This window comes from Ornithorhynchus anatinus, chromosome 20 (assembly GCF_004115215.2).
Source record: "Ornithorhynchus anatinus isolate Pmale09 chromosome 20, mOrnAna1.pri.v4, whole genome shotgun sequence".
Lineage (NCBI taxonomy): Eukaryota > Metazoa > Chordata > Mammalia > Monotremata > Ornithorhynchidae > Ornithorhynchus > Ornithorhynchus anatinus.
Genome location: NC_041747.1, coordinates 10690436 through 10718233, shown reverse-complemented (window position 1 = coordinate 10718233; position 27798 = coordinate 10690436). Strand labels below are relative to the sequence as shown.

The 27798-nt window shown below is 40.8% G+C and overlaps 1 protein-coding gene and 1 long non-coding RNA gene across 5 annotated transcripts in view; one reads left to right on the top strand and one right to left on the bottom strand.

Annotated features, from left to right (window-relative positions):
* MYO16 (myosin XVI) overlaps positions 1–27798 on the bottom strand; it is a 247065-nt gene that overhangs the window by 50752 nt on the left and 168515 nt on the right. For all 3 annotated transcript variants that reach the window (XM_029047892.1, XM_029047891.1, XM_007668660.3), the window contains 4 exons: positions 25622–25697; positions 22701–22876; positions 18473–18553; positions 18026–18231 (listed from right to left, as the gene is read on the bottom strand). In XM_029047892.1, the coding sequence (XP_028903725.1) occupies positions 18026–18231; positions 18473–18553; positions 22701–22876; positions 25622–25697 (539 nt within the window). The remainder of the gene's footprint in view (positions 1–18025; positions 18232–18472; positions 18554–22700; positions 22877–25621; positions 25698–27798) is intronic.
* LOC103170473 lies at positions 406–17917 on the top strand. 2 transcript variants are annotated; one of them, XR_003753864.2, is made up of 5 exons: positions 406–444; positions 1850–2027; positions 2713–2843; positions 4135–4250; positions 17599–17917. It is a non-coding gene; the product is annotated as an uncharacterized LOC103170473 (long non-coding RNA). The 2 variants fall into 2 exon arrangements; XR_486201.2 differs by lacking the exon at positions 17599–17917 and adding an exon at positions 11233–11618.

Below are 27798 nucleotides of genomic sequence, written 5' to 3'. Positions count from 1 at the left end.
CTCTGCCCACAATGAGTTTACAATCTGGGGGCGGTGGGTGGGAGGACTCCATTTTCCTCAGTGGTGTTATCTTTGCATTTACTAGAGAATTCCAAAGAATCTTGGAGCACGAAGCAGTTAAAAACAAGTGAATATTAAAGTTAGAGGAAAATTAAAAGGAGACATATCTCCTCCAGGAAGCCTTTCTGGACTAAGCTCTCATCCTCTCCCATCCTATTTTCCTACCCTACCCTCCCGAGCACTTAGTCCCACCCCCACTAAGCATTTAGATTCTCCTCAGCCCTCTAGCACTTATGTATATACCTTACCCCATGTTGCTTCCCTTACTTGTAATTAATTTTAATATCTGTCTCCCTGTTTAGACTTGAAAGACCCTCCAAGGCAGGGATTATGTCTACCAACTGTACTATACTCTCTGAAGAGCTTAATGCAGTACTATGCACAGTAAGTACTCAATACATATCACTGATTGCTCTGTTGCTTTTTCCATCATTATGGTATGTGGTAAGTGCTTACTATATGTCAGGCACTGTACTAAGTGCTGGGGTAGATACAAGCTAATCAGGTTGGACACAGTTCATGTCCCACATGGGGCTCACAGTCTTAATCCCCAGAGAAATGAAGTATCTTCCCCAAAGGTGCACAGCAGACAAGTGGTGGAGCTGGGATTAGAACCCAGGTCCTTCTGACTCCCAGGCCTATGGTCTATCCACTAGGCCACAGTGCTTCTCACCTCTAACCACTTCATGTCCAACCGAAGCAAAGCCAAAATCCATTGAGAATTAGTAGTAAAGCCATCCATCAATTCAGTGTTGACACTGCCCGATGGTAGGACTGTATCTGTGAGTGAGTATGCTCAACACAGAATCCGTTGCCTACTTAATTTGGAGTAAATGGCATCCCAAATCTGTTTGGGTTTTCTCTCCAATTCACATTGGTGTGCTGTTGGGTTTTATTTCTCTGAATTTTCCAGAATGAAATGTTGAGAATCTTTAAGTTTGACTAAAAAAAGTCAATTTCCTAAGGGAAATTGATGTCGCTTTAAAATGCCCTTCAATACCTCCTGTTTTGTTCACACCACCCACCCGTTTTTGAAATCCTGGTTTAATATACCATTTTAGCAGGCCTCCAGCTGAGTAAATGGTCTGTGAACAGAGATAAGAGGCTGCATTCCATCTCTTTCTGTTGCTGCATTACCCATATGGTTTGGGATCACACAATAAGTGACATGAAATTTTGCCAAAACTTAAAGAGAAGATACATTCTATTACAGAAGCGGCATGGCCTAGTGGTTCTGGGATTCAAAGGACCTGGATTCTATTCCCTCTCTACCAATTGCTTACTGGGTCACCCTAGGCAAGTCACTAAACTTCTCTGTGCTTCAATTTTCTCAACTGTAAAATGGGCATTAAATTACCTTTTCTCTCTCCTGTTTAGACTGTGAGTCCCATGTGGGGCAGGGACTGTGTTCAACCTGACTGATTTGTATCTACCCTAGTGCTTAAAGCAGTGTTTGACACATAGTAAGTGCTTAGCAAATATAATAATGATGATAATGATAATAATAGTGATAGTAGTGATATCCTATAGGATTCCTGGTATTTTCTGGAGTGTAGATTACATACTGGTCTGCTCAGCACTGCAACTGATTGACCATCTTCCAAAATAAGTTAATTTTATTCCCCTGGCAGAGTCAAATCAAGCACTAATATTAATTGAACTCTTCCTATATGCAGCACATTGTATTAAGCACATGGGGGAACAACAGAATTAGTAGCCATGATCCTTGCCTTCAAATAGTTTACTCTCTAGCAGGGGAGACAGGCCCTGATGAATATGAAATGTTTAGGAGATGCAAAGATACTGACATGGGAGATGAGGAGATCTAATCTGGGGAGATAAGAAATGAATCAAGGAAGGCTTCCTGGAAGAGATGTGACTTCTGAAAGGCTTTGAAGATGGGGAGAGCTGTCATCTTTTGGATCTGAGGAGGCCAAGGGGCTTGAGCCAGACGAGAATGGGTCACGGTGAGTACGCTGACTTTGAAGAGCGTGAGATCGGTTGTAGTGGGACAAGAGAGTGGAAAAAGGGGAGGGAAAGAACTGGTTGAGGGCCCTGAAACAAACTGTCAGGAATTCCAGCTTGTTGAGGAAAGGAATGTGCAACCATTTTCCAGATGCATGGAATGATGTATTAGAAAAACGATGTAGGCAACAGAGGGAAGTATGGACTGGAAGAGAGGAATGTCTGGAGGCAGGGAGATCAGCAAGGGAGAGAGATGCATCAAAGACCTACCCTCTGCCCTGTCAAAAGGTCAACTCATGCGCTGGACCAAGAGACTCCTGTCATCGTTGTTGCTGCTGCTTTTAGGGGCTACTTTTCAGAGCTCAGGATGGGTACTAACAGGAAGGACCCTGCATCAGAAGCTTGTGGAGAACAATTTCTAGCAGGAGCAGCAACAGTGACAGTTTTTTTTTTAAATGGTATTTGTTAAACACTCTCTTAAATGCCGGGGTCGATAAAAAGATAATCAGGTTAGGACACGGTCCCTGATCCACGTGGGGTGTAAGTACTGAATCCCCATTTTCCAGTTGAGGAAACTGAGGCCCGGAGAAGTGAAGAGACTTGCCCAAAGTCACCCAACAAGCAAATGGCAGGGGCAGGATTAGAACCCAGGTCCTTTGACTCTCAGGCCTGTGCTTTTTCCACCAGGGCATGCTGCTTCCCTCTTCCAGCCTGGAGGACTCTGGAAGAAGCAGTTGAAGCCTCTGTGAATCTCTACTTGTTTTTCAGCTGTTGAATAGATGCCTCCAGGGAAAGATCTGATCATCTGGATATGTGAGGTGTGTGTGCGCACGTTTGTATCTGTCTACATATGATCTGTGTCTAGCCACATGTAGCTTCCACTGAAGCTAACACAGTGGCGCTTTAAAGTGAGAGAGGGGAATAATTTTCTTTTATTCCCATTTGATAGACCAGAAAGATTAAAAATGGGTAGTTTTGCCCCTCTTGTGTGGGTACGTAATATTAAGGTACCACCTAACTGAGGTACATAACCCATTTGCATCTTACTCTTGAGATGCTATTAAAAATGAAACCGAGTGACAGGCTGACCCGGAGCTAATCCTGCATAAATTAAAAGTCCCACATCCAATGTTAATACACGAGTCAGACCTGAGATTCTTCCAGCTGATATTTCAGTTTCTCATTTTTTTCTATGTTCTCCTGACACTTGAAACTGATATTATTTCGATGTTTCAATTCACCAAAGGAAAGTGACATCTTAGATTACGTGACATATAACCACCAAGGGGAAATCCTTTCTTGGCTTGAATGTAATTATACTTCAAAGAGTGAACATCAGAAGAGCTTATACAGACACAATCATTCTGTGATATTTACGTGGTTAATCAGCATATTTTCACCCTTTTATCAGTGACAGGCTCTTATGCTAACCTTATGTTGAGGGAGGGTGGGGGTGACAGTGAATTTGAAACCCTAAGGGGTAGGAACCAATCATTCTGGAATTTGCTCCAAGCTCTCCTCTAGCTCTTGAACAAAAGCTCTCTGCAAAATGAAAATTCTGGACAAAGAATCCCACCACCAACATGCAATATGGGAAACACCATGGTCTAGAGGAAAGAGCTTGGGCCTGGGAGTCAAAGGACCTGGGTTCTAATTAGAACCCTCCCTCCTATTTAGATTATGAGCCCCGTCATAGGACAGGAACTATGTCCAGTTTAATTATCTTGGATCTACCTCTGTGCTTAGTACAGTGCTTGGCATACAGCAAATGTTTAACAACTACCAAAAAAAACCCCAACCCCCCCCCCCAAAAAAAACAAACCCCCAAACAAAACCTTGGAAGTCTATAAGCTTCAGGGAAATAGATTATAGGTTACTTGAAGGCAGAGATCATGTCTACTAACTCCACTGTCCCCTCCCAATGCTTAATTCAGTTCTCTGCACCCAGTGGGCACTCAAAAATATTACCGATTGATCAACTGAGATATAACAAACAGCAGGGAGAAGGATAAATTTATAAATTGGGATAGAATAATTGGATTTCTTTATGTGACAGCAAAAGACCTGGTAGAGACTAGCAGTAAAAATAACACCTCTGTGCTTCCACAGAACTCGTGATTCTCACCCTCCTTATGGGATTGTACAGCTGTTTAAAGGAACCTGTCTGAGGGATGTGATCAATGACTCCCACAGTTGGGAAAATATCCTGCGTCGCATCTCACATGGTAAGTGAAAGTCCATGAAGCTCCAGCATCATTGGATTGTTCCACCAGTGATGTGGAGGTTGGAAGCAGCGTGGCCTATTGGAAAGAGCATGGGCCTAGGAGTTAGTGGGCTTGGGTTCTAATCCAGGCTCTGCCACGTACCTGCTCTTTGATCTTTGGCATGTCACTTAACTTCCTAGGGTTCAGTTCCCTCATCCGCAAAATGGGGATTCAATCCCTATTCTCCCTCCTTCTTAGACTGTGAGTCCCATGTGGAAGCTGAGTATCTTGTAACTACCCCATTGCTTAGGGCTGTCCTCAGCCTATAGTAAGCACTTAAACACCACAATTAGTAATATTATGAGTATTATTAACAATAATAATGACAATAACGATTATTAAATATGGTATTTAAATGCTTGCTTTGTGCACTAAGGCAGATGCAAGATAATTGAGTTGGACACAGGCCCTATCCCAGAAGGGGCTCCCTGTGTAAGTGTGAGGGAGATTGGGTATTTAATCCCCATTTTAAATATAAGAAAACAGAGAAATTAAGTGACTTGTACAAGGCCACACAGCAGGCTACAAGCGGAGCTGTGATGAGAACGCAGGTCCCTGTCATTAGTCCAAGCTGCTCCTCTGGTAATCCTAACTTGGAGGCAGGAATAGAAGTCCAAGTGAAGTTGACAAAGTAACGCAGCGGGCTGCAAACAGCATCCAAAACAGAATGCTGCTTACCTAAGCAAGTGCAAGAAAATGTAGTGAGGAGCCAAAAGCTACTCCAAGATGAAGACTTCCTATCTAGGGCAAAGAGTGGCAAGAGGATTGGGAAAAGTCTGAGCTGTATCTAAATTGAATGTGAGTCAGCAATGTGGAGCGACCACATTAGCTGTAGCAACATTGGCTCAACTCCCCAATGAGAAGTAGCCTGACCTAGTGAAAAGGGCATGGGCCTGAGAGTCAGAGGACCTGGGTTCTAATCCTTGGGCAAGTCACTTAACTTCTCCATGCCTCAGTCTCCTCTTCTCCCTCCTACTTATATTGTGAGCCCTAGGTGGGACAAGGACTGTGTCCAACGTAATTCGCTTGTATCCAACCCGAAGCTTAGAATGGGATTTGACACACAGAAAGCAATTAACAAATGCCATTAAAAAAAAAAAAAAAAGACCCACTCTGAAGTGTGGAGGTGGTAGTTTTGGCCAGAGTTTCCTGGGTGGTGGCTAAGAGCCACAACAACCCAGCTCAAACACTTGTCATAGAGGACTGCTGTGAGGGAACTGTGATTATCCTGAGGATTCAAAGAGGGTCTGGAGCAGGCTCAAGTTAAGCCTTCCTGGAAGGAGGGCTGGACGCTGGGTTGGGAAGATCCAGGGCATTACTGAGAGAAAGTGGAGAGCCTCATATCACCCCTAAGGCTGAAAGGGGGGTTGTGCCTCCCCCAGGGCTTAGTACAGTGCCTGGCACATGTAAGCACTTAACCAAAACCCTAATTATTATTATCATTATTATATTGTCTGTGCACTCCAGACATCTAGAATCTCAAGTGTGGGAGGGTGAACTGGAGGCAAATCCACCTGCATATTCAGAGGCAGCCTTGCCTAGTGGATAGAGCATGGGCCTGGGAGTCACAAGGACCTGGGTTCTAATCCCAGCTCTGCCATTTATTTGCTGTGTGATCTTGGGCAAGTGACTTCACTTCACTGCCTCGGCTACCTCATTTGTAAAATGGGATTAAGACTGTGAGCCCTAGGTAAGACGTGGACTCTTTCCAAACTGATTAAGCTTGTATCTACTCTAGCACTTAGTAGAGTGCATGGCACACGGTAAGTGCTTAATAAGTACCATTAAAAAACAACAAGCTATGCTTATTTGGTATTGAACAACAATAATGAGGCCCACAAAACACCTAGCCTGGACAGAAAGTGCTTATTTTTGCAAAGCATTTTCATATCAATACTTTCATCTTACCCTTCCAACATTCCTGTGAGGAAGAGCAATATCACCACCCCCTCTACACCTTCTTCTGCACTGAGGGGTAGAGTAACTTATCCACAAACACACAATAGGGCAGGGATCAAAACAGCAGTGTTGATCAATCGATGGTATTTATATTAAGCACTTACAATGTGCAGAGCACTGTACTAAGCATTTGGGCGACTACAGTACGGCAGAGTTGGTAGCCACGTTGCTAGAACCCAGGTCTCTGGATTCCAGACCTTGACTCTTTCTGATCTGTCTCTTCCTCTAGGCTGTGTGTGGCAGGATACGTATCTACCAGCTCTTTTGTACTGGACACTTCCCAAGTGCTTAGTACAGTGTTCGCCACACAGTAAGTGCTCAATAAATTCCAATGATGATGATGAGGTTTCAGGTGGGCCCTTCTTTCTGAGGTTGGAACCTGCATTACTTATCCAAAATGGAAGGCTGGATTGATCAGCTCTGAGAATCATTTGGCTGGATTTCTCAAGCAGCGAGAACAGGCGTTCATTTGCGGTTTGAGCCAATGCGCCAGGTCGCTTAAAGCTTTATGATTTAAGTAAAATTGTTCTATTCCTGTACCAATTTGCTCCTTAATCAGATATGCACTGAGGTCAGTTTGACCGTCTCTCTTTGAGCAGTGACATGAAACTAATGCACGGTAGATTTATTTGTGTGAGATGTTTATTCTTTTGAACCAAGCCTTATTTTTACTAATTGGAAAAGCTGGTTCTCTGGGCTAGAACGAGCTTAAAAGGATTTCGATTTATAAGGATTGGAGAGGAGAGGAGCGGTTGGTAATATTTTCTTTTAACATTTTAACAGGTTTATTTCTATGACAGGCATTTAACTTGGCTTCTCACTAACATATATAATTCTGTATGCATTATATCTGTCATTATGCACTGTCAGCGAATTATGAGGTACTTAAGAACGGAATGAATATTATCTTGGAAGGAACGGCCCAGCCGCGAAACCATATAATATTATTAGACTGCAACGATGATCCTTTGACCTGAGTAGGATTGAAGGCCCTTTGGCAAATGCCAGGGAATAGATCTAGTCACTCAGACATACAGAATGCCACTCAGTTCCCTTTCATTTCCTCAAATCTAGAAGGGAAGCAGCGTGACTTGGGATGGGACTGGGAGCCAGACGACCTGGGTTCTGATCCTGGCACCGTAACTTGCCTGCTGTGTGAAATTGGGCAGGTCACTTCACTTCTCTGGCCCTCAGTTTCCTCAGCTGCAAAATGGAGATTCAATATTCGTTCTCTCTTCTATTTAAACTGTGAGTTCCACGTGAGGCAGGATTGTATCTGCCTGATTAACATGTATCTGCCACCAGGCTTAGAACAGTGCTTGACACATAGTAAGGAAAATTGTTCTATTTGATATGTGATAAACACGACCTGTTTGTCACATCATCTTGGGAGTATTTCCTCTGAGAAACGTTTCCTAGAGCAGAGTGGGCCAACTGGACATGGACGGTCCTCAAGTCCTCTGACCCCCCAGGCCCGGGCTCTTCCCACTAGGCCATGCTGCTTCCCTGACTCCAACATCTCTTTCCTGAGTTGTGCCCGTAGGCTGAAGTCATTGTCATCGAGCTGTGACTTGGATTATTCTTCCCTGAGTGCATTACCAGGGGGCCTTGCATTGAAGCTCACCTGCCATTTTCCTGCCCAATCAATCAGCTTTATGGGGCCTTCCTGTAACTTATCTCCATCTCCAGAGGTTACTGTGATAGGCAAACCTGGAGGTTTCAGCGGCCCTTCCCCCTGACACATCATTTCAAAAGAGGCTCAGAATAATTAGTCCAAAATTGATCCCTAAGCACCTTTATTAGTTACACTTCTCCACCCCAAAAAGTGAGAGTACCTTGGCCTAGTAGCTAGAGCATGGGCCTGGAATTCAGAAGGATCTGGGTTCTAATTCCAGCTCTGCCACGTATTGTGTGTCACGCTGGACAAGTCACTTAACCCTTATCCTCATCTGTAAAATGGGGATAAGAGTGTGAGCCCAATGTGGGACAGGGACTGTGTCCAACCTGATTAACTTGTATGTACCCTAGAGCTTAAAACAGTGTTTGGCACATAGTAAGCACTTAACGAGTACCACAGTATTATAATTATCATCATCATTATTATTATTAACAGTGAAAGATGTAGAATGGAAGCAGCTGGTAGGGAGGTGGAAGGAAATAACTTTCTTTAAAAAGGCCGATGGGACAGGCCAGGTACAAGTTGGAAGAGAGTTGCAGTTAATGGAGCCCGGAGACAGAGGGGCTCAGGGTGACTATTCAAAAAAATCTTACATCTTAGGCTGTGATGGGAGGTCTCTCTCAGAGGTGGGCTTGCCACCTAATGAGTTTGGAGCTACGATCCTTCAGTATGCACAGGCTTCAGAAAAGTTTAATTTGTAGCTCACCCAACTGTCTAGACAAACTTTGAGTCTGTTTGAGAGATGATTTCAATTCTGAACCAACTTGTGAATATCTATTTTAAGATCATTCCTTTTAGATGCTCCATTTTTAAAAAACTCATTACAATTCCCACCTGAACATCCAAGTACCACCTGTCCCTGGAGAACATCAAAACCCTTTATTCCAATTAGTAAAAATTGGTATAAAATCAGTAAGACTTCCCCCTATCTCTGATATATAGTCTATATATCACTATATATAGACACATATATATGTGTCTGCACAAATGTGGATGAATGTAGGGGTGGCAATTTATGTGGGATCATATATGTACCCACAAGCAGGGCCTTTTGACTCTCGATCTCAGTAATTGACACTCAATTTTGTCTGAATCTTTTTTTAATACTATTTATTAAGCACTTACTATGGGCCAGACACTGTACTGAGTGCTGGGCTAGATAGAAGCTAATTAGGTTGGACACAGTCCATGTCCCACATCAGGCTCTGAGTCCTAATGCCCATTTTACTTGCCCAAAGTCACATAGGGCAAGTGGTGGTCTTCTGACTCCCAGGGCTGTGTTCTATTCACTAGGCTACACTGCTTCTCAATGAAGCAATTTCTTTAATTTTAAAATTAAAATTTTCATGATGTTTTGGTCCCAAATAATCACCTAACCTGATTCTTGTGATTTTTTAAAATGGTATTTGCTAAGTGCTTACTATGTGGCAACTCTTCTAACTGCTAAGGCAGATACAAGTCAATCAGGTGGGACACAGTCCCTCTCCCAGATGGAGCTCACTGTTCAAGTCAATCATTTAGTGAGCACTTCCTGTGTGCAGAGCACTGTACTAAGCACTTAGGAGAGTGTAATACAACCATATGCAACAATACAACAGACAAAGATGAGGCACTGAGAAAATCAGAGACTTAAGCAAGGTCACACAGCAGAAGATCGGCAGAGCTGGGATTAGAACTCAGGTCCTCTGACTCCCAGGCTTGTGCTCTTTCCACTAGGCCATGCTATTGCTCACTCTTTTTTTACTTAGAGATTTAGTTGATCTTCCTACTTGAGCCAAATTTAAGAAAATGGAGTGAATACTTTCTTCCCCCACTTTGTTCTCAAAGGCTGTTTTTCTGATCACTTCTCCTGCTAAATTCTAAGTTCTTTGAGGGTGGAGGTGTTTCTAACTACTGTACTTCCCAAGCATTTAGTACAGTGATCTGTGTACAGACAGTGCACAGTTGATCAGTTGATCAATTGATCAGTTGATTAGAAAACATTTAGACAATTCTTTTAATGTCTAAAATCTGTCCCCTCTAGACTAAACTCTTTGTGGGCAGGGAATGTATCTACCAATTCTATTATACTGTACTCTTCCAACGGCTTAATACAGTGCTCTGGACACAATAAGAGCTCAGTAAATACCACTGATTGATGCATTTGGCCTATTTACCCAAACGAAAAGTAAAACTGTTGCATTTAACTTCATATATGAGACATTTTGGACAACCAGGCAATTGCAAAGAAGCCCTACAGAAATCCAGAAAAATGTATCTAGGCACTCAACATGAATACTTAATATGCTCTTTACTGTGCTTATCATGAACACCTGATGTGATCTCTTCGGTTGTTTAACAGGTATCCACAAAAGCATGCAGAAGATCTATAGTAGTGAAAAGGGCAGGAACAACTTTCTTTGCTTTCCTTTTTTAAGCCAAATAGTGGTAAAAGCTAACAAGAACAAGAGAATTTTCATTCTTTAATCCTTCAGGACAAAAAAATGAGGGAGGAAGAGATTTCGAGATGGGGTACATTAAGGATTTGAAAGCTCAGTACTCTGGGATTTCAATTTCCTGGAAAGCAGAGCTAGAAAAAAAAATCATTTAGGCCACTGTCTCTAATCATCTGTTATTTATCAAGATTACTGTAATATTTCTACTAATGTCCTCTCCAACCTGGTCCTTCTCCTGAGGACCAATGATACAGAGGTCATTTTTCAATTTTCCCTCTTGTGCAAATTCCATTGTTTGGACAGACTCAAAGAAGCTCTTCCCCCAGCTGAATGTATCCCATTTATCCCTAGATGCAGACTGCTGATATCAGATTCCATGAAGTCATAAATCTATCTTCCAACAAGGGCCTCCAAATGACAAGCAGATTTTTGCCTTCAGACCCTAACGCAAATCTGCTTAAGATTCTATCCATTCAAGGTCCTCTCATTTGTCAGGAGGGTAGGTGAGTTTTCTGTCACAATCATAGTCTTCGCTAAAATGAGGCACTCACATTCCGATTTTACATTTTAAAACTGTAATCCCATTCGCAATTCTTCAGTTTGATTAGACTAAAAAAAATTAGCTTTTCCTTACAGTTTGCTAGAGACAAAGGAGTACAGAGGTGAGAAAATGTAATAAGAGAATGCTGGAAGTCTCAAAGAGGTTGCAACTTCCATTGATTTTTTTCTAAACTATAAGAATTTAATTTCTGGATGTTGAAAGTTCTAAGAGTAAGAGGATATGCTACTTTCTTGTCTATGACAATATTTCAAGGGGTCAGGAGCAGGTTTTCGATTATGACTGAAGATATATTATATTTGATAATTTCAGGTCCAGAATTTCAGACACTGAGGCGACGATATGCACAAAAACAATAACTATGTATCCGGCATAGCCAACACCACGCAATGCACTAAAACCAGTTAGGATTTTCCAGCTGGGTAAAAGCAGCGTGATTGTTTTAAAGAATCTGAATTTATCAGAATACTGCTCGGGTATCCTGCGCTCATCCATTCTCCTCCCTCGCCCTGCTTGGGTATCCTGAACTCATCCATTCTTCTCACATGCCGGATTGAAGCCTCACTGCTGTCAGCATCGTCTCAATGCCGATAAGCAGATTTTGCTCCAGGGCCTCATCGCTGTCCTGCTCTTAAACAACAAATGCAAGCACTAATTTTTGTTTAAGTTTTAAATAAATAATAGAAGCTGTTGCTTTATCTTGTGCCTCCAGTTTCGGATTCCGTCGATAAGCCGCTGATTGGCTCGCCTCCCGCTATTGGTTGAGTGAGCCAAAACTGCAGGAAGTTTCAGCAGAGCCACTGCAGTGCAGGACTTGGCAATCATCTTGGACTCAAAACTGATCATTTGCCAACTCCATGCAGGCTGTCTGTATCTCTAGGATCCAGTAGGTTTCTGATACCCTCAATTCAAATTTATATTTGCGATTCACTGACTGCTACTGCTGTCTCTCCCATCTAATGACCAGACTCACTAGTGCTTAGTACAGTGAGTGCTCTGCCTGCAGTAAACACTCAATAAATACCACTTTTGATGGTCAATGAAACTGAGAAGCAGCACGGCCTCCAGGATAGAACATGGGCCTGGGACTCAGAAGGACCTGGCTTCTAATCCCGGTCTTCCACTTGTTTGCTGTATGACCTTGCGAGAGTAATTTCATTTCTCTGTGCCTCAGTTACTTCATCTGTAAAATGGGGATTAAGACTGTGAGCCCCATGTGGGGACATGAACTGTGCCCACCCTGATCATCTTGTATCTACCCCAGCGCTTAGTATAATGACTGCGACATAGTAAGCGCTTAACAAATGGCCATTTTTTTAAAGACACAATTTCTTCAAGTCCCACTAGTTTTTGTAATACCTTCACTAGAACAGCTATCTCCCAGCTGCTGCCAACTAGACTGAACTGTTCACTGAAGTAGTTTCCAAGTCTCCTGCTACTTTCAGTGCTTAGAACAGTGCTTGGCACATAGTAAGCACTTCACAAATACCATCATTATTATTATTATCCTCCTGGCTCAGTAGTCCATACAGTATCTGCTTGGGGATCCTGCTATCGTCAATTCTTCTCACACATCCTGCTCAGCAGACTTATGTTATAAGCAATGCTGGTGAACAAACTGTATGCCGTCTCTCTGTTCTGGAATGTAGCTACTCTCCTAGCATGGAAACTATTCTGGGTGGGACACGTGAAGAGAATGAATGACTGCAGGATTCCCAAACAGCTGCTGTATGGATAGCTGAAACTGAGAGACCAAATACAAGGAGGGTAGAGGAAGAGTTTTAAGGACATGGCAAAAAAAACCCAACAAAACACTTAATGATACAACCTGATTTGTCTTGTTCATTCATTCAATCGTATTTATTGAGCACTTACTGTGTGCACAGCACTGTACTAAACACTTGGTATGTACAATTCTTGTATCTACCCCAGTTCTTAGTATAGTACTTGGCACATAATAAGCCACTTAAATATCACAATTATTATCATTATTATCCCAGAAGAAAAATGAGAGTCAATTACTGCGGATAGATGTGCCTGATGCACTGCCAACAAGAGAAGGGAGTAACTGTCTTCAAGTGACAGCTTCTTATGGAAACAAAGACAAGGAGGCAATGAGAAAACAGATCCAGGTGCTACAAACATTAAGTATATACCACAACAAGGAAAACAACAATGTAGCAGGGTCTGTGGATTCCACATCTATCTTCTCAGCCTCACAGGCACTCATAGGTCATCTTCACCCTTTTTTTCCCTCATTTTTATGGTATTTGTTAAGCATTTACTACATTCCAGGCACTGTACTAAGCAAGGAGGTAAATACAAGCTGATCTGGTTGGACACAGTCCATGTCCCACAGGGCTCACAGTTTTAATCCTCGTTTTACAGATGAGGGAAGTGAGTTGCCCAAGGCCACAGAGAAGACAAGTGGCAGGGTCAGTTCTAGAACCCAGTTCCTTCTGAATCCCAGGCCTGGGGTCTATCCAAACTGCTTCCCTATTTTATTTTACTTTAATTTCTGGTATTGCTTACAGCACTCTCTCACACTAAAGTTTACCCTGATGAAAGCCCTTCTCTTTCCCTTAATTTGATGCAATTTGATTGACTCAAATAAGAGTTATTAAAGTCCATTTCATTATCGACATCACCAATGGTGTTTATTGAGCAATTACTACGTGCAGAACACTGTACTAAGTGCTTGGGAGAGTACGATGAAACAAGTTGGCAGACACATTCCCTGCCCACCATGTGCTAACAGTCTACAGGGGGAGACATTAATATAAATAATTTATAATTTCATTTTAGCATAAGATGATAGATCAATTTAGCCAGATAATCACAGGTGCCTGGTTTGACTGTGAGCTCTTTGTGGGCAGGGAACATATCTGTCAATTTAACTGTATTGTTCTCTCCCAAGGCCCTAGAGTCAGGTTCTTGAACACAGTAAGCACTCAATAAATACCACTGAATGATAGTTTGATAGATGACCATGATACAAAAAGAACATTTCGATATTAAAGTTCTCTATACATACACAAAAAATCTAATTCCAAGTCATTCATTATTGCTATATGTTTACATTGCTCCTTGATGATGCAACTAAATGCATTATGATTTATATATTTTGTTTTTCAATTATATTGTCTTGTTACACATCCTCTCCTATGGGAACTACACTTCATTTAGTGCTTTTTTTAAAACTCTGATTTTAACTGGGATATAGCAGTATTTTGTTGGAAATTTGTATCATGCCAACTGGGATAAGTGTGAGGCTGTTCTCAACTTGGAATAAAGCAAAATTTCTACATATTAGAAACTGGCAGCATAAAGAAAGGGAAGAAATTTCAGTTCCTATTTCCCCAGAAGGCAGAAGCATGGGAGAGCAGGAAAAGAATATTTTCCTGTTAAGAAAGTATTGATGTAGAGAAGTGCCATTGGCAACAGCCAGCAATTTTGTGGGGCTTTTTTTCCCTCTGTAATGTTATAAACTTGTTGATCAGAATGGTTATTATTTCAACCCACTGCCTGTTGAGTGTGTAAGTTGCTTCTTTTTCTTCTCCAACACTTGCCTGCCTTATGCCCATTCTTTGATTCATTTTATTTATCCTCTTTCTCTTCTGCTAGAGGGTTCTTAAAAACTAGGTGGATTTGGGTAGTCAAAAACGTAATATGGGGGATCATTATCAAGTTGAATTGATAGCTAATTTTTACCTTGAAAAAAAAATCTACTAAAGTGCTATGATTTGCCAAAGATGATGATTTATATATTCATATTAATATCTGCCTCCCCCTCTAGACTGTAAGCTCACTGTGGGCAGGGACTGTGTCTACCAACTCTGTTGTACTCTCCCATGCATTTAGTACAATGCTCTGTGTGGAGTAAGCTATCAATAAATACCACAGACAACGATGACGACAACTTTTTGGATGGTTGCAAATGGTGCAAATACTTCAGTGAGCTTTCTCTCAGCAACTCTGCTGCCGTTTGGCACTCACAGCAATATTATAACAAGCCATTTTCACTGGCAGATTATAGGCTCTTGAGGACAGGGAACACTTTTTGTTTCTGCTCTAGTCTCTCCCAAGTGCACAATACAATACTATGCATCCAGTAGATGCTCAATAATTACTATTACTACCAGCACACTGTCATTCATTGATTGACTTTGGGTGAGCTCTATATTGGAATAAGAATGATACTGACCCAAAAACTAAAGCTCTCCTCAGAGTGGAATGAGTAGAAATCTTCCAGACCAAAAAAAAAATTAAGATGTATTTAAAAGCAGCCAAACTTTCTCCTATTTTTTATAGCACTGTTCTAAGGCCTGGGGTTGATACAAGGTAATCAGGTTGGATACAGTCCAAGTCCCATATAGAGCTCTCAGCCTTAATCCACAGTTTACAGATGAGGGAATTTAGGGACCCAGAAGTTAAGTGACTTGTCCAAGGTCACACAACAGGCAAGTGATGGAGCTGGGATAAGAACCTAGGATCCCAGGCCCAGGCTCTACCCACTAGGCCTCATTGCTTCTCCTGTTCCATCCTAAACTACAAATCGATGCCCTTTGAAAATAGTTCTGCCAATTCTATTGTATCAGATTCTCCCAAGTGCTGAAGGCAGTCCTCTCCACACAGTAAGAGCTCATGAAATACCACTGATGGAACAGAACTGTTGACAATTCTTCACCCAAATGTGCTTAATCAACTGAAATAAATCAGGGTAGATGTGTCCATTTGCCTAAATTTATTTCTGCCGTGAAAAAATTTTTCAAGGTAGAAACATTTTTTTCCTCGATTAAAAATTTGGGGTATTGAGGGTTTTATCTGATTTCAACAGTGATTTTGGAGGTAGAATTAATTTGGATAAAGCCACAGAAAAGCCATATCCTAAAAATGGCTCATGAAGTACCTTTCCAATAGATCAATTACCTCAGAATTCCTAGATGTGGGGAATTTATGATTTTTCCACTTAAAAACATTCACCTTAGAAATGAAATAAATTGTAAAAACGTATTCCCTTTTAAATATTCTTAAATATAAACAAGCTTCGATACCTCCACTAAATGAAATTAACTTCAATTTAATCAGGGTAATGTTAAAAAAATCCTAAGTGAGAACAGAATCTTAGAGGAAACATTAAGAAAAATTTAAGAAGCTCTCAGGGAAGATTCAGAAAATTAAATGTGATTCTAATTTTGATCTCATTTCAAATTAAATGGTCTCTCTAAAATGAGATCCGTCAAGCTGCAGTGCATTAAATAAATTAGAAAAATGTGTTAATTTTGCCGTACCCATCATGCTTTTCTGCATATTGTGTCATAACTTTAAACTGGCCAAAGGATTCCAGAAGCATTATTGGAATGTGATGAGATATGATTCACATTTAACCAAGAGAAAATTAGTGTAACTTCTCAGTGAAGTGTAATTGACTGAATGTGTCTCAGATGCTAGCACATATAGCAAGGTTATAGCATCTTAACTTGCAGATTCTAAATTTCTCGAGGATAGGAAATGTGGGTTTTGCTTCTGTTAAGTTTGTGTAATTCCTTTCAGATAAATTAATAACATTTTTAATTTTTAAAGTGCTCTAATATCACAAAGCACTCTCACCATGCTTATCATATTTTTGGCCACATGGCATTTCTGGGCAGTATGGAGGGGTAAGTAAAATTAACCACATTTTCCATAGGAGAATATAAGACCCTGAGCTGTTAGGTGACTTATCCAAGTTCACACAGCAGGCCAGTGACAGAGCCGAGACCAGAATTTAGGTGTCTCTTCCAACTGGGGGACCCATGCTTTTTCCTCTAGAACATACCATTGTCTCTCCCTATTAGTATTTTTAAAAACTATAATATTTCTTAAGCACTTACTATATTTCAAGCCTTGTTCTAAGCCCTGAGGTAGATCCAAGTTTATCAGGTTGGATACAGTCTCTGCTTCACAGGGGGCTCACAGTCTAAGTAGGAGGGAGAACAGGTATTGAATCCCCATTTTACAGATGCGGAAACTAAGGCATAGATAAGTTGAATAGCTTGCCCGAGGTCACTCAGCAAGCAATTGACTGAGTTCTTTGATCAAGTAGTATGTTTGTATTACTATCTTCACATTATTTCTGTCATTACATATTCTAAAATGACATTTCTATGAACTGATGGTCTCTATGGCTGCTTCCCTCCTCCAATCTCCCTCCCTCCTTTACACTGTAACTTACTTCCCCCAGCAATCCTCTTCTAAATCACCATTAGCCACTGTACAATTTTTAATGGCATTTATTAAGTGCTTATTATGTGCCAGGCACTGTACTGAGCACTGGGGTAGATACAAGTTGATCAGGTTGGACACAGTCCCTGCTCCAAGTAGGGCTCACAGTGCTAATCCCTATTTTAGAGATGAGATAATTGAGGCACAGAACAGTTAATTGACTTGCCCAGGGCAGGAGGTGGAGCCAGAATTAGAGCAGAGGTCCTCTGACTTCCAGGCCTGTGCTCTTTCCATTACGCCACGCTGCTTCTCTTATAAATACATAAAAAAGATTTAATGATGGCATATGTGGATATACTTATATATTTATAATTTTACAGTTACATTTGTGTTCCATATGTGTTTGTCCCTTCTCTATTTGTTTGTAAGCTTTTGAGAGCAATGCCCTTATCTATTCTTTTGGTTGTTCTCCAGGAACCAGTAAACAATGCCCAGCACAGTCTGTGAACTCAACAAAAATGCTCTCTGACTACATGATTATAGATTAGTTCCTTTCCCACCTTCAAAAAGCTTTCGGCGAGCACACCAGGAAATTGATCAACGCAATGCCATCAATGCTTAAGTAATCTGAAGCAAGCATTATACTAAAAACTTTACCAAACAACGTGTCCAAGGAAACCTATTATTTGTAAATTTCCTGAGGTTTCCTTAAAGGATACCGTTCTCTTTCATTCAAAGATTTTGCCTCTTAAAACGTGTTTCTATGCCAATTAAAGTAATTTTTCTCTAAAAACAATCTAAGAGCTCATCAACACTGTACCACAAAAAGCACTTACACAACATGACAGAATGCATTGCACCATAGGTAATAAAAGCTTTTATCAAGCTCCAAATAATTTACCTTGACAAGAAATCAGTGAAGAAGAGACGTACAGGGTATCCATACCGAATGATTTTCACCATCTCCAAGACCCCGATATACTGTAGCTGAGCAGACACGTAAAAATTATCAAAGGTATCTGGCAGCTTGGAGTTATTGGGTTTGATGCAATGAATAAAATGAGGAGTGCAATTCTGGAGCTTCCCAATAATTTCCGTTAGGGATTTCTGTGGAAAGAGGGAAAGGTCGGTTGATTCCCTAAGGAAAAGCATTAGCGGGACACAAAAACAGCTGTACTTTGGAAAAATGTATGACCATCTTAGGTACTCTCCTAAAAAAAAAAAAAGAGAGAGGCCTCAATTTCCAACTGGCTTATTACAGCTCATGAAATATTCTAGCCAATGTTCTTTTAATCAATCTCATTCTATTCCTGTGACTTTTTTGTACAAGCATTAAAAATTCACTCACCCTGAACTGGGTTGCCACAGTGTTTGGTGTCTTGCGGTCTAATCTCTGAAGAAATGAGGATGCGCCTTTCTTTTTCAACAACTGTAAGAAAGAAATAGAAGGGAAGATGATATTCCAAGAAAAGCAGTTCCACTCCTACCTTCCTCCCCGTTCCCACTTAAATGCCAAGGTAGACCTGAAGATATTCCTTTAAATCATCATCAGACCACCATGATATGATAAGGTTGCAGGCCAGTGACTTCAATTTCCTCCAAATGTGTTTACTTAAATATCAACAGGAAGTAAATAATAGGCGACCACCCTTCTCCCGTAGGATAGTATGAAAATATCCATATATGAGGGGTCGTTCACCCCAACAAGTTAAAAAAAATTGATTCCTGGATAATCTGACTAAAAGTCTAATAAGCTCATGGTTATCATGGATGTAATCTAATGATGAGGAGAGTTCTATTTTTTTTTTTAACCAAGAAGAGTATATGTATTTACCATTGGTTTGCGCCTCTAAGGTCAGATACGTGCAATCAATATCATCACTCCGACTCGGTGGAATTTATTCCCACCAGTCACTCTTTACCTTTTTCACTAGACCCATGGAAGCTTTAATAGATGCACTCATTGTCTTCAGAATAACAACACTATGATTTCTCTTTGCCCATTTATAATCAGTGTTATAGAGACTAAAAAACAAATGCTTCTACCCATTTATCCCCTTTTCTCCCTCCTCCCCTTAGCATCAAGCATTCTGTCCCCATCTTTCTAGACCCCAGTCACTCTTGCATCACAATATATCCAGTCTTAACCCCTTTTTCTTTGATATTCTTTTCCAAACACTGACTCTTAAATGATCTGTTAGTCCACTTCCTGCCTCCTTCCTATTTCCTTTGTCTTCTTGCTCTGACCTCCTTCAACAATGCACTCTAGGGCTCCACAATCTCTATAAGGGGTCTTATTTCTCCATTTCAACATCGCCACTCCAGTGACACAACATTTGAAAGACGACCTACAAGGTGATGTCAGGAGGTTAATGATAGTTATGGAAAAATTGCAGGGCCAAGGCAGGGGGAGAAGGTTTGAAATAAGAACAGGGAAGGCAAGTAATTTAATTAAATCTCACCCCATGGTAAAAGGGTTCAGTCTGGTCTTATTTAATATGCCACGCCATAGAATCGCATCAATCTAACAGATTTAGACTGTCAAATTTACAGCCTTGAAAGCAAATTTCTTTCCTGAATTAAAATAAAAACAAAAAACCAAACAACAAAAAGCAAACAAAAAAAAAAATGGGAGAAGGCAAAGCACTCTATTATTTACACTAAGACAAAAACCTCTCCTAAACTTACCCCACAATTTTGTGCTTACTTCTATTTGACAGGAGTACATTTCTAATTCTGGATTAATAAATTAATTCAATATAACCATAAGGTCATGAACAAAACAAAATACACACAAAAAGATTAGGGGAGGATGCATGCACACCTAGAAGAAGAAAGCATTAGCCAATCAGATCAAATGGCAAGAAACCTGTCAGGATTATAAGGGTTTAAAGGACCGCATCAAGGCAGGGAGATGTAAGACTATCACAGATATGAAAGAAGCAAGGGAAACAATCATATAAATAAAATCCCATCTCTTCTCTATCTTTCCGTACTGGGGGAGAACACCCAATTTGAATTTTTCTTGGACTAAGCTCAACCCAGTCCTTAGTGTAGCATTCCTGAGAGATGCAACACCTCCTGGAAAGAGCACAGATCAATCAATTAATGGTATTTATTGAGTACTTACTGTACGCAGAGCACAGTATTAAGAGCTTGGGAGAGTACAATACATCACAGTTGGTAGACACATTCCTTGCCCACAGTGAGCAAACAGTCTACAGGAGGAGATGGGCATTAATATTAAAAAAAATAATGAATAGGAACATAAGTGCTGTGGAGCTGAGGGTGGGGTGAATGCCAAATTCATTCACTTGAATTTATTCAGCACTTACTGTGTGCAGAGCACTGCCCTAAGCGCTGGGGACAGTACACTATAACAATAAACAGACACATTCCCAGCCCACAACGAGCTTACAGTCTTTTCCGAGCTTAGAGTTTAGAGGGCGAGTTTATGGTACATATCCAAGTGCGCAGATGATTCAGAAGAGAGAGGGCTCCACCATTGATCTGCTGGGTGACCTTAAGCAAGTTACTTAACCTGTCTATGCCTCAGGCTCCTCAACTGTAAAATGGGCATTAAATACCTTTCTCCCTCTCCTCTAGACAGTGAATCCTATGGTACAAAAACAATGAGTCTGACCAAATGATCCTTTGTACGGTACTTGGCACATAACAAGGGCTTAACAAATATCACACTAATTACTATTAGTGTTAGGCTTAAGATTACAATTACCACTCTTTCTTCCATTTTATTTTTTATTTTTTGCATCTGTTGAGTGCTTACTGTGTAACAGGCACTGTCCCTAGTGCTGGGGTAGATACAAGCTAATCAGGTTAGACACAGTCTTCATCCCACATAGGGCTCACCATCTTAATCCCCTTTTACTGATGAGGTAACTGGGAATTTAAGTGATTCTATGTGGGCAGGGAATGTGCCTAAGTGCTTAGTACAGAGCTGTGCACACAGTAAACACTCAATAAATACAACTGAATGAGCTGGTCTAAGATCACAACAGGCAAGTGGTGGAGCCAGGTTTAGGACCCAGGCCCTCTGAAGCCCAGGCCCATGCTCTAACACTAGGCCACAGTGCTTCTCTAGACACTTTTACTGACTGTGGTTCAAACAGTCCAAACTCTTCAGCTAGTGGCAATCAGTGTCTCCAATTCTTAGTCCTGACTGCCATGAGTGGAGGCAGGAAGATAAATTCTTGAGGAGACATGATCTCATGAAATACCTAGAGAACGCCAATGGAAGCAGCTTTGCCTAACGGTTAGAACACCGACCTGGGAGTTAGAATGACCTGGGTTCTAATCCCAGCTCCCCCAACTTGTCTGCTGTATGACTTTGACCAAGTCACTTTACTTCTCTGTGCCTCAGTTACCACATCAGTAAAATGGGGATTAATACTGTGAGCCCCATGTGGGACATGGACTGTGTCCAACCCGATTAGCTTGTACCTACACCAGAGGTTAGTAAAGTGCTTGGCACATAGTAAGAGATTAACAAATACCATTTAAAATAATACCAAATAAAACCAAACGTCATGGACCTTTCCCTTGCGGATGTTGAGATATAACGCAGAACTTTCACTCAATTGTAGGAGAGTCACTTCAAAGTAACTCCAATTCCTGGATCTCCCATCCCTACTAAAGTCTGAAGGGTCATTCTATTTTCGTGTATTTCCCCTGACACGAGAAAGAAGTGGCATTGCTATGTACGCTCATTTTAATTAAGCTTTTAATGGGAAGGGCAAGCTATAGTCCAGAAAAGGCATAATTTTCCATTTATTCAACTCTCCCCCCGCCAGTAGATCATGAGCTCATTATGGGCAGGGAACTTATCAACTAATTCTGTTGCACTGTACCCTCCCAAGCGCTTAGTACAGTTCTCTGCACATAATAAGTGCTCAATAAATACCCTTGACTGTCTGATTGACTGATCCCTCTGGATAGTGTCCCAACTATATTTCCACCTGTCTTTCAAAACTTTGGTGGAATCAGGCTACGAAAACAAAGATAAATTCAGATCCTGAATCTAAAAGAAAGCTAGGATGCCTCTAAACACTTCCCATAAGTTGTAGTCACTTTTTAATACTGTTTCAGTGGCTCTGATATTCTCATAAATAGGCAGGAGATAAAGGTATATAGACACACACACACTTAGCTGCGGCAACTGTATAATGGAAATGGGATCAAGGAAGAGTAAAACACATAATAAACTCAAGTATGTAAGGTTCTATTCTTTGAAAAAAAACAAAGATCTGGACAAACATGAAAGTTTCTGGTTTGGAGACTAACAACCTCTAAGGTGATTAACATCAACAGTATAAAGGAGTTGACTTTTTCCCTTTAGGCCTACTCTCTCTACAGTGCCTTGTCATTCATCAGAAAGACAGCCACATACATGAAACATAAAAAGGTTGCTGCAGTGACAACAATCAAATTATTAATTTCTACTTGGTCTTGAATTTTCCTTATATTATCCTAGAAAGAAGTGTTTTCTCCTTCATTGTAGATCCTTAATAGCAGGGAAGGCTCTTTGTTTAAGAAAAGAGGAGAGACTTAGGTCTTACCTTGCTAAACTCCAGGTATTTCTTGGTCTCTCCAATTGTCGAGGCAGCAGGCATTTTCTTAATGAGCAGGGTGGGCTTGGGACCTCGAACCTTAAAAGAAGGATAGTGAGGGACCAGGGATCCGGTTTGGGTCAGTTTGGACTGGAACAACTGGTTGATCACGATGTTTTCACTAGCTAGAAACAGATGAACGGCAGAGATGAATTATGGGTGGAAACATGAAGCATGCCAGCCTGACGTCACTACCCACTCCACTCCCAGGCCTAGCCACAAGGTACCCAACTGTACTACCTTGCCTTGCCTTCCCGCCACCGCTTTGCACTGTAGAGGCCAACAGAGGAAAGAATAGAAAGAAGACTTGCCCTCTCCTGCTGTAATGAGGAAGAAAGTGCCATGTGAAGGACAACCAGCAGGGTAGAGCGTTTAAAGTGGGGTAATAGCTTGGTCTAATGGAAAGAGTACAGGCCCGGGAGTCAGAGGACCTGAGTTCTAATCCCAGCTCCTCCACATACCTGCTGGGTGACCTTTGGCCAGGCACTTCATTTCTCTGAGCCTCAGTTCCCTCAACTGCAAAATGGGGATCGATATCTATTCTCCCTCCTACTTGGACTGTGAGCCACAACTGAGAACAGATTATCTTGCATCTCCCCCAGCAGGTAATAGAGTGCCTCTGGGCTGGAACACCTCCCTCTTCATAGCTGACAGACCATCATTTTCCCCACTTTCCAAGTCTTATTGAAGGCATATCTCCTCCAAGAGGCCTTCCCCATGTCCCCTTCTTCCACATCCTTTTGCATCGCTCTTGCACTTGGATTTGCTTCCTTTATTCACCCCTACCCTCAGCCCCACGGCACCTAGGTACCTAACTGTAATTTATTTGTTTATATTCACATCCCTCTCCCCCTCTAGATGGTAAGCTCCCTGTGGACAGGGAACCTGTCTACCAACTCGGGTGTACTGTGGTCTCCCGAGCACTTAGTACTGTGCTCTCAATAAAGTAATAGCTCAATAAATATGATTGATTGATCACAGTGCTTGGTAAGCACTTGGCAAAAACCATAGTTATTATTAGTAGTATTCCTATTAATGAAGTACACTGCATTAGCCCTGAAATGTTAAATTTTCTCCTGACTTTGGAAAGGAATTACAATGTGGGGTGGGGGAATAAAGCCAACTAGATGGGGTTTTGCTTTCCCCCTTCTTTTTACCATCATCAGCTAGGGCTTGTCCTTTCCTGATAATCATTAGCAGGATATCACTTTTACCTAGACCCAGTTTCATCGAGAAACAGTGTGACCCAGTGAAAAGAGCATGAGCCTGGAGCCCGAGTCAGGGTTCCAAACCACTTGCTTGGTGCATGACCTGGGGCAAACCATTTAATTTCTCTGTGCCAAATACATTATAAAAATTCAGTCATTGTGATTTTAACATGTGATTCTGCCTGTGGAGAAGAATGTTGCAATTATGAGGAAATTCCTCAAAGCTGCAACATAAAACACTAAACCAAGGATCCTTTAAATCAGTCAATCAATCAATCAGTGGTATTTATTTGAAATCTTACAGAGTGAAGAACACTGTACTAAGCACTTGAAAGAATGCAACAGAGTGGGTAGACATGATCCCTAATCATTCTCCTCCACAATCTCTCCAAAGTACAATAACCTTTACAGCAAATGTCTGTTTAGAATGACTGCAGCATATTGATTCTTTGGGGCTCTTTATGAATTTATACAAGAAATGTAACAAGAAAGGAAATTCTGCTGCTCTATCCTCAAAAACATTTAACATATATTTTATACATTAATTCTTCATAAAAGGTAATGACCAGTAGGGAAAGGACATTACAAGAACCTTCAAATGCATGAGAACTAGAAGAACTCTAAAAAAATGATAATCAATAAGAATATATTCAGGATCAATTCTTTCATTTATTTTGTGGTAGCCTTTATTATCACAGTTCACATTTTTATCAATACTGCCAACTTCTAAAATGCAGCAATTACTTTATTCTGTTGTAGCAAATATCACAGTGAGGCTGCTATAAACCACTGGATTGTTACTTCAGCATTGAGTCTAAGGGCAAATGAGATTGCTGTTTCTGGAGCATGATATTGATTGAATGGGATTTTGTGCTTAGAGAAAGATGGCCCTAGAAGAAGGCTTTACCATTATAACCCACACAGCAAGGAAACCTGCTCTTTATTCTTTAGAGTATTTTTAAATACTTGATGATTAAAATAACAAAAATAGTTTATTTCAACTAACTGAAAATCATTATCGTGAAAGCATGAATCGACAAATAATTATATTAGAAAAGAATGACTAACTAGGATGTATGAAGCAAATGTATATCAGCATATAGAGTTTTTTCACTTATTAATTGAAAATGATAGGAAAATAAAATAATTGAGCTATTGGAAGTATGAGGTGAAATCCACCCTGTTGTGTAAATAACTTGGAAATCAAATTTGCCTCCACTAGTTTTTACAGAAAAGTTATTTAGATTCAGGCCACCATTTTTATGTAAAGGTGGTTTAAATTTATCTCTTTTAAAAGCATATCAATCTATAGTTTCTAAAGAGTGCTTACTGTGAGCAGAGCACTCTAAATGCTTGGGAGAATATAATTGAGTAGGGTTGGTGAACTCAATCCCTGACCACAAGGATCTTACAGAATACAGGGGGAGAGAGACACTAAAATAAATTACAGATAGGGGAAATGGCAGTGTTAAATGATGGCTTCTATAAGGCTTTAGATTCAAACATATTGAAGTACACGAATGTAAAATCTACAACTACATTACTCAAGACATTAAGATGCAAAATATATTTTTCCTTGCTGGTGGCATTTTTTATAAAACCTTTCACAATTCAAAAAAAAAAGCTATTACGGAACTATTAAAATAGTGTTAAAAAACTTACTTTTCATTACGAAGAGGAGATTTTGTGAAAGGCAATCTTTATTTTTTTCAATTGCTCCAAAAGTTTCATAAGTCACCTGGAACTCAATGAAATAGCATAATTAATACTGATTTCACATGACCAAGGATTTCTTTTTATAGAAAAAATTGGCATAGTTAAGATTCTAAATTATTCATTAAAAACATAGCAATTTTAGTTCTGAAGTTCCTATTACATAAAATTTCCAAGTTTCCTCATCTTTATGATCTCATTTTTCTCATTTGAACAAGAGACACATTTAGCATTCAGATTTAAAAACCCTATTCTGATTTTTGCACGATAGCCCTAATACTAGGGACTCACATTTAAGAAGCAATTTGGATTTGTGGATTTAAGATACAAGTTAATCGGGTTGGACCCAGTTTCTGTCCCACATGGGACTCACAGTCTTAATTCCCATTTTACAGGTGAGAGAACTGAGGCACAGAGATGTTAAGTGACTTGCCCAAGGTCACCCAGCAGACAAGCGGCAGAGTCAGAATTAGAACCCAAGTCCTTCTGACTCCCAGACTCTTGCTGTATCCACTAGGCCATGCAGAGTGGTTAATTCACTTTTCCTGAATCTAACACTGATGAGAAACCTAAACAAAAATGTCCAGAGGTTTTGGAAAAACATCTAATTATAGTGAAGATGGTGATTCTTTTTAAAAATAACAATAAAGGTCCTATTAGCTTTCCACAGAGCATCACATATTGTTTTTATTCTTGTTTGATAGCAAATGAAACTGATGCAGAGATTTTTCAAATGATTTTCCCCAAGGCAAACAGCAAATTGGAAATGAAGCTGAGGACCTTGGCTTACTCTGCCTCTTAGAAAGAAGTCTCACTCAAATGCAGGATGGAATTTAAGAATTACTAATTACATCAGAGCTAATTGGGCCAAGGATGCTGTGAATTCGCTGTGACTTAGAATGTTTAGCCTCCTCAGACTTTTTTTATGGTATTTCACAGGCGCTTACTATGTGCCAGGCACTATTCTAAGCACTGGGGTGGATACAAGCAAACTGGGTCCTACTTGGGGCTCACATTTTAGACTGGAGTAGAATTTAATCCCCATTTTATAAATGAGCAAACAGATGCAGAATAGCTCAGTGAATTGCCCAAGATCACACAGCAAAGTGGAGTAGTGGGATTAGAACTCAGGCCTTCTGATGCCTAGGGCCATGCTCTGTCCACTAGGCCACTGGTATTTCTCTACTTGAGGAGCTACTGGTAAATTAAACGGCTATTGTCATTTGTCATATTCAGGTGGAAGTGAGACAAGTCCCTATCCCTCACGTCTTTGTTCCTAAAGGTGCTGCTTGTGACTGATGAGAATTTTCAAAATTTTATCTGTCAGCACTCTGCTACTCCCTAATTATTGTGCCCTCCCCACCCCTCCAGTCCCCACAGCCAGAGGTCCCCGAAGCAACTGCCTAGCTTAATAATAGTAATAATAATAATAATATTGTGGCATTTGTTAAACCCTTAATAATAATAATAATGTTGGTATTTGTTAAGCGCTTACTATGTGCCGAGCACTGTTCTAAGCGCTGGGGTAAACATAGGGGAATCAGGTTGTCCCACGTGGGGCTCACAGTCTTAATCCCCATTTTACAGATGAGGGAACTGAGGCACAGAGAAGTGAAGTGACTTGCCCACAGTCACATAGCCGACAAGTGGCAGAGCTGGGATTCGAACTCATGAGCCCTGACTCCAAAGCCCGTGCTCTTTCCACTGAGCCACGCTGCTTCTCCTTACTTGTGCCAGGCACTATACTAAGCGCTGGGGCAGACACAAGGTAATCAGGTTGGACACAGTTCCTGTCCCACATGGAGCTCACAGTCTTAATCCCCATTTTATAGATGAGGTGACTGAGGCACAGAGAAGTGACTTGCCCCAGGTTATACCGCAGACAAGTGGCAGAGTGGGGATTAGAACTCAGGTCCTTCTAACCTCCAGGCCCGTGCTCTAGCCATTAAGCCAGGCTGCTTAGTGTCTGAAGCCGGACTGTCTCTACCACTGCCCAATCAACGCTGAACAAACACTCTGAAGTGTTTTCAGTCACTGCCTCCTCAAAAGCTGATATTTTCAAAGAGATGAGATCAATTAGCTGTCGAAGACCAAGATCTTATGAATAATATGCAAGGACTTGGGTA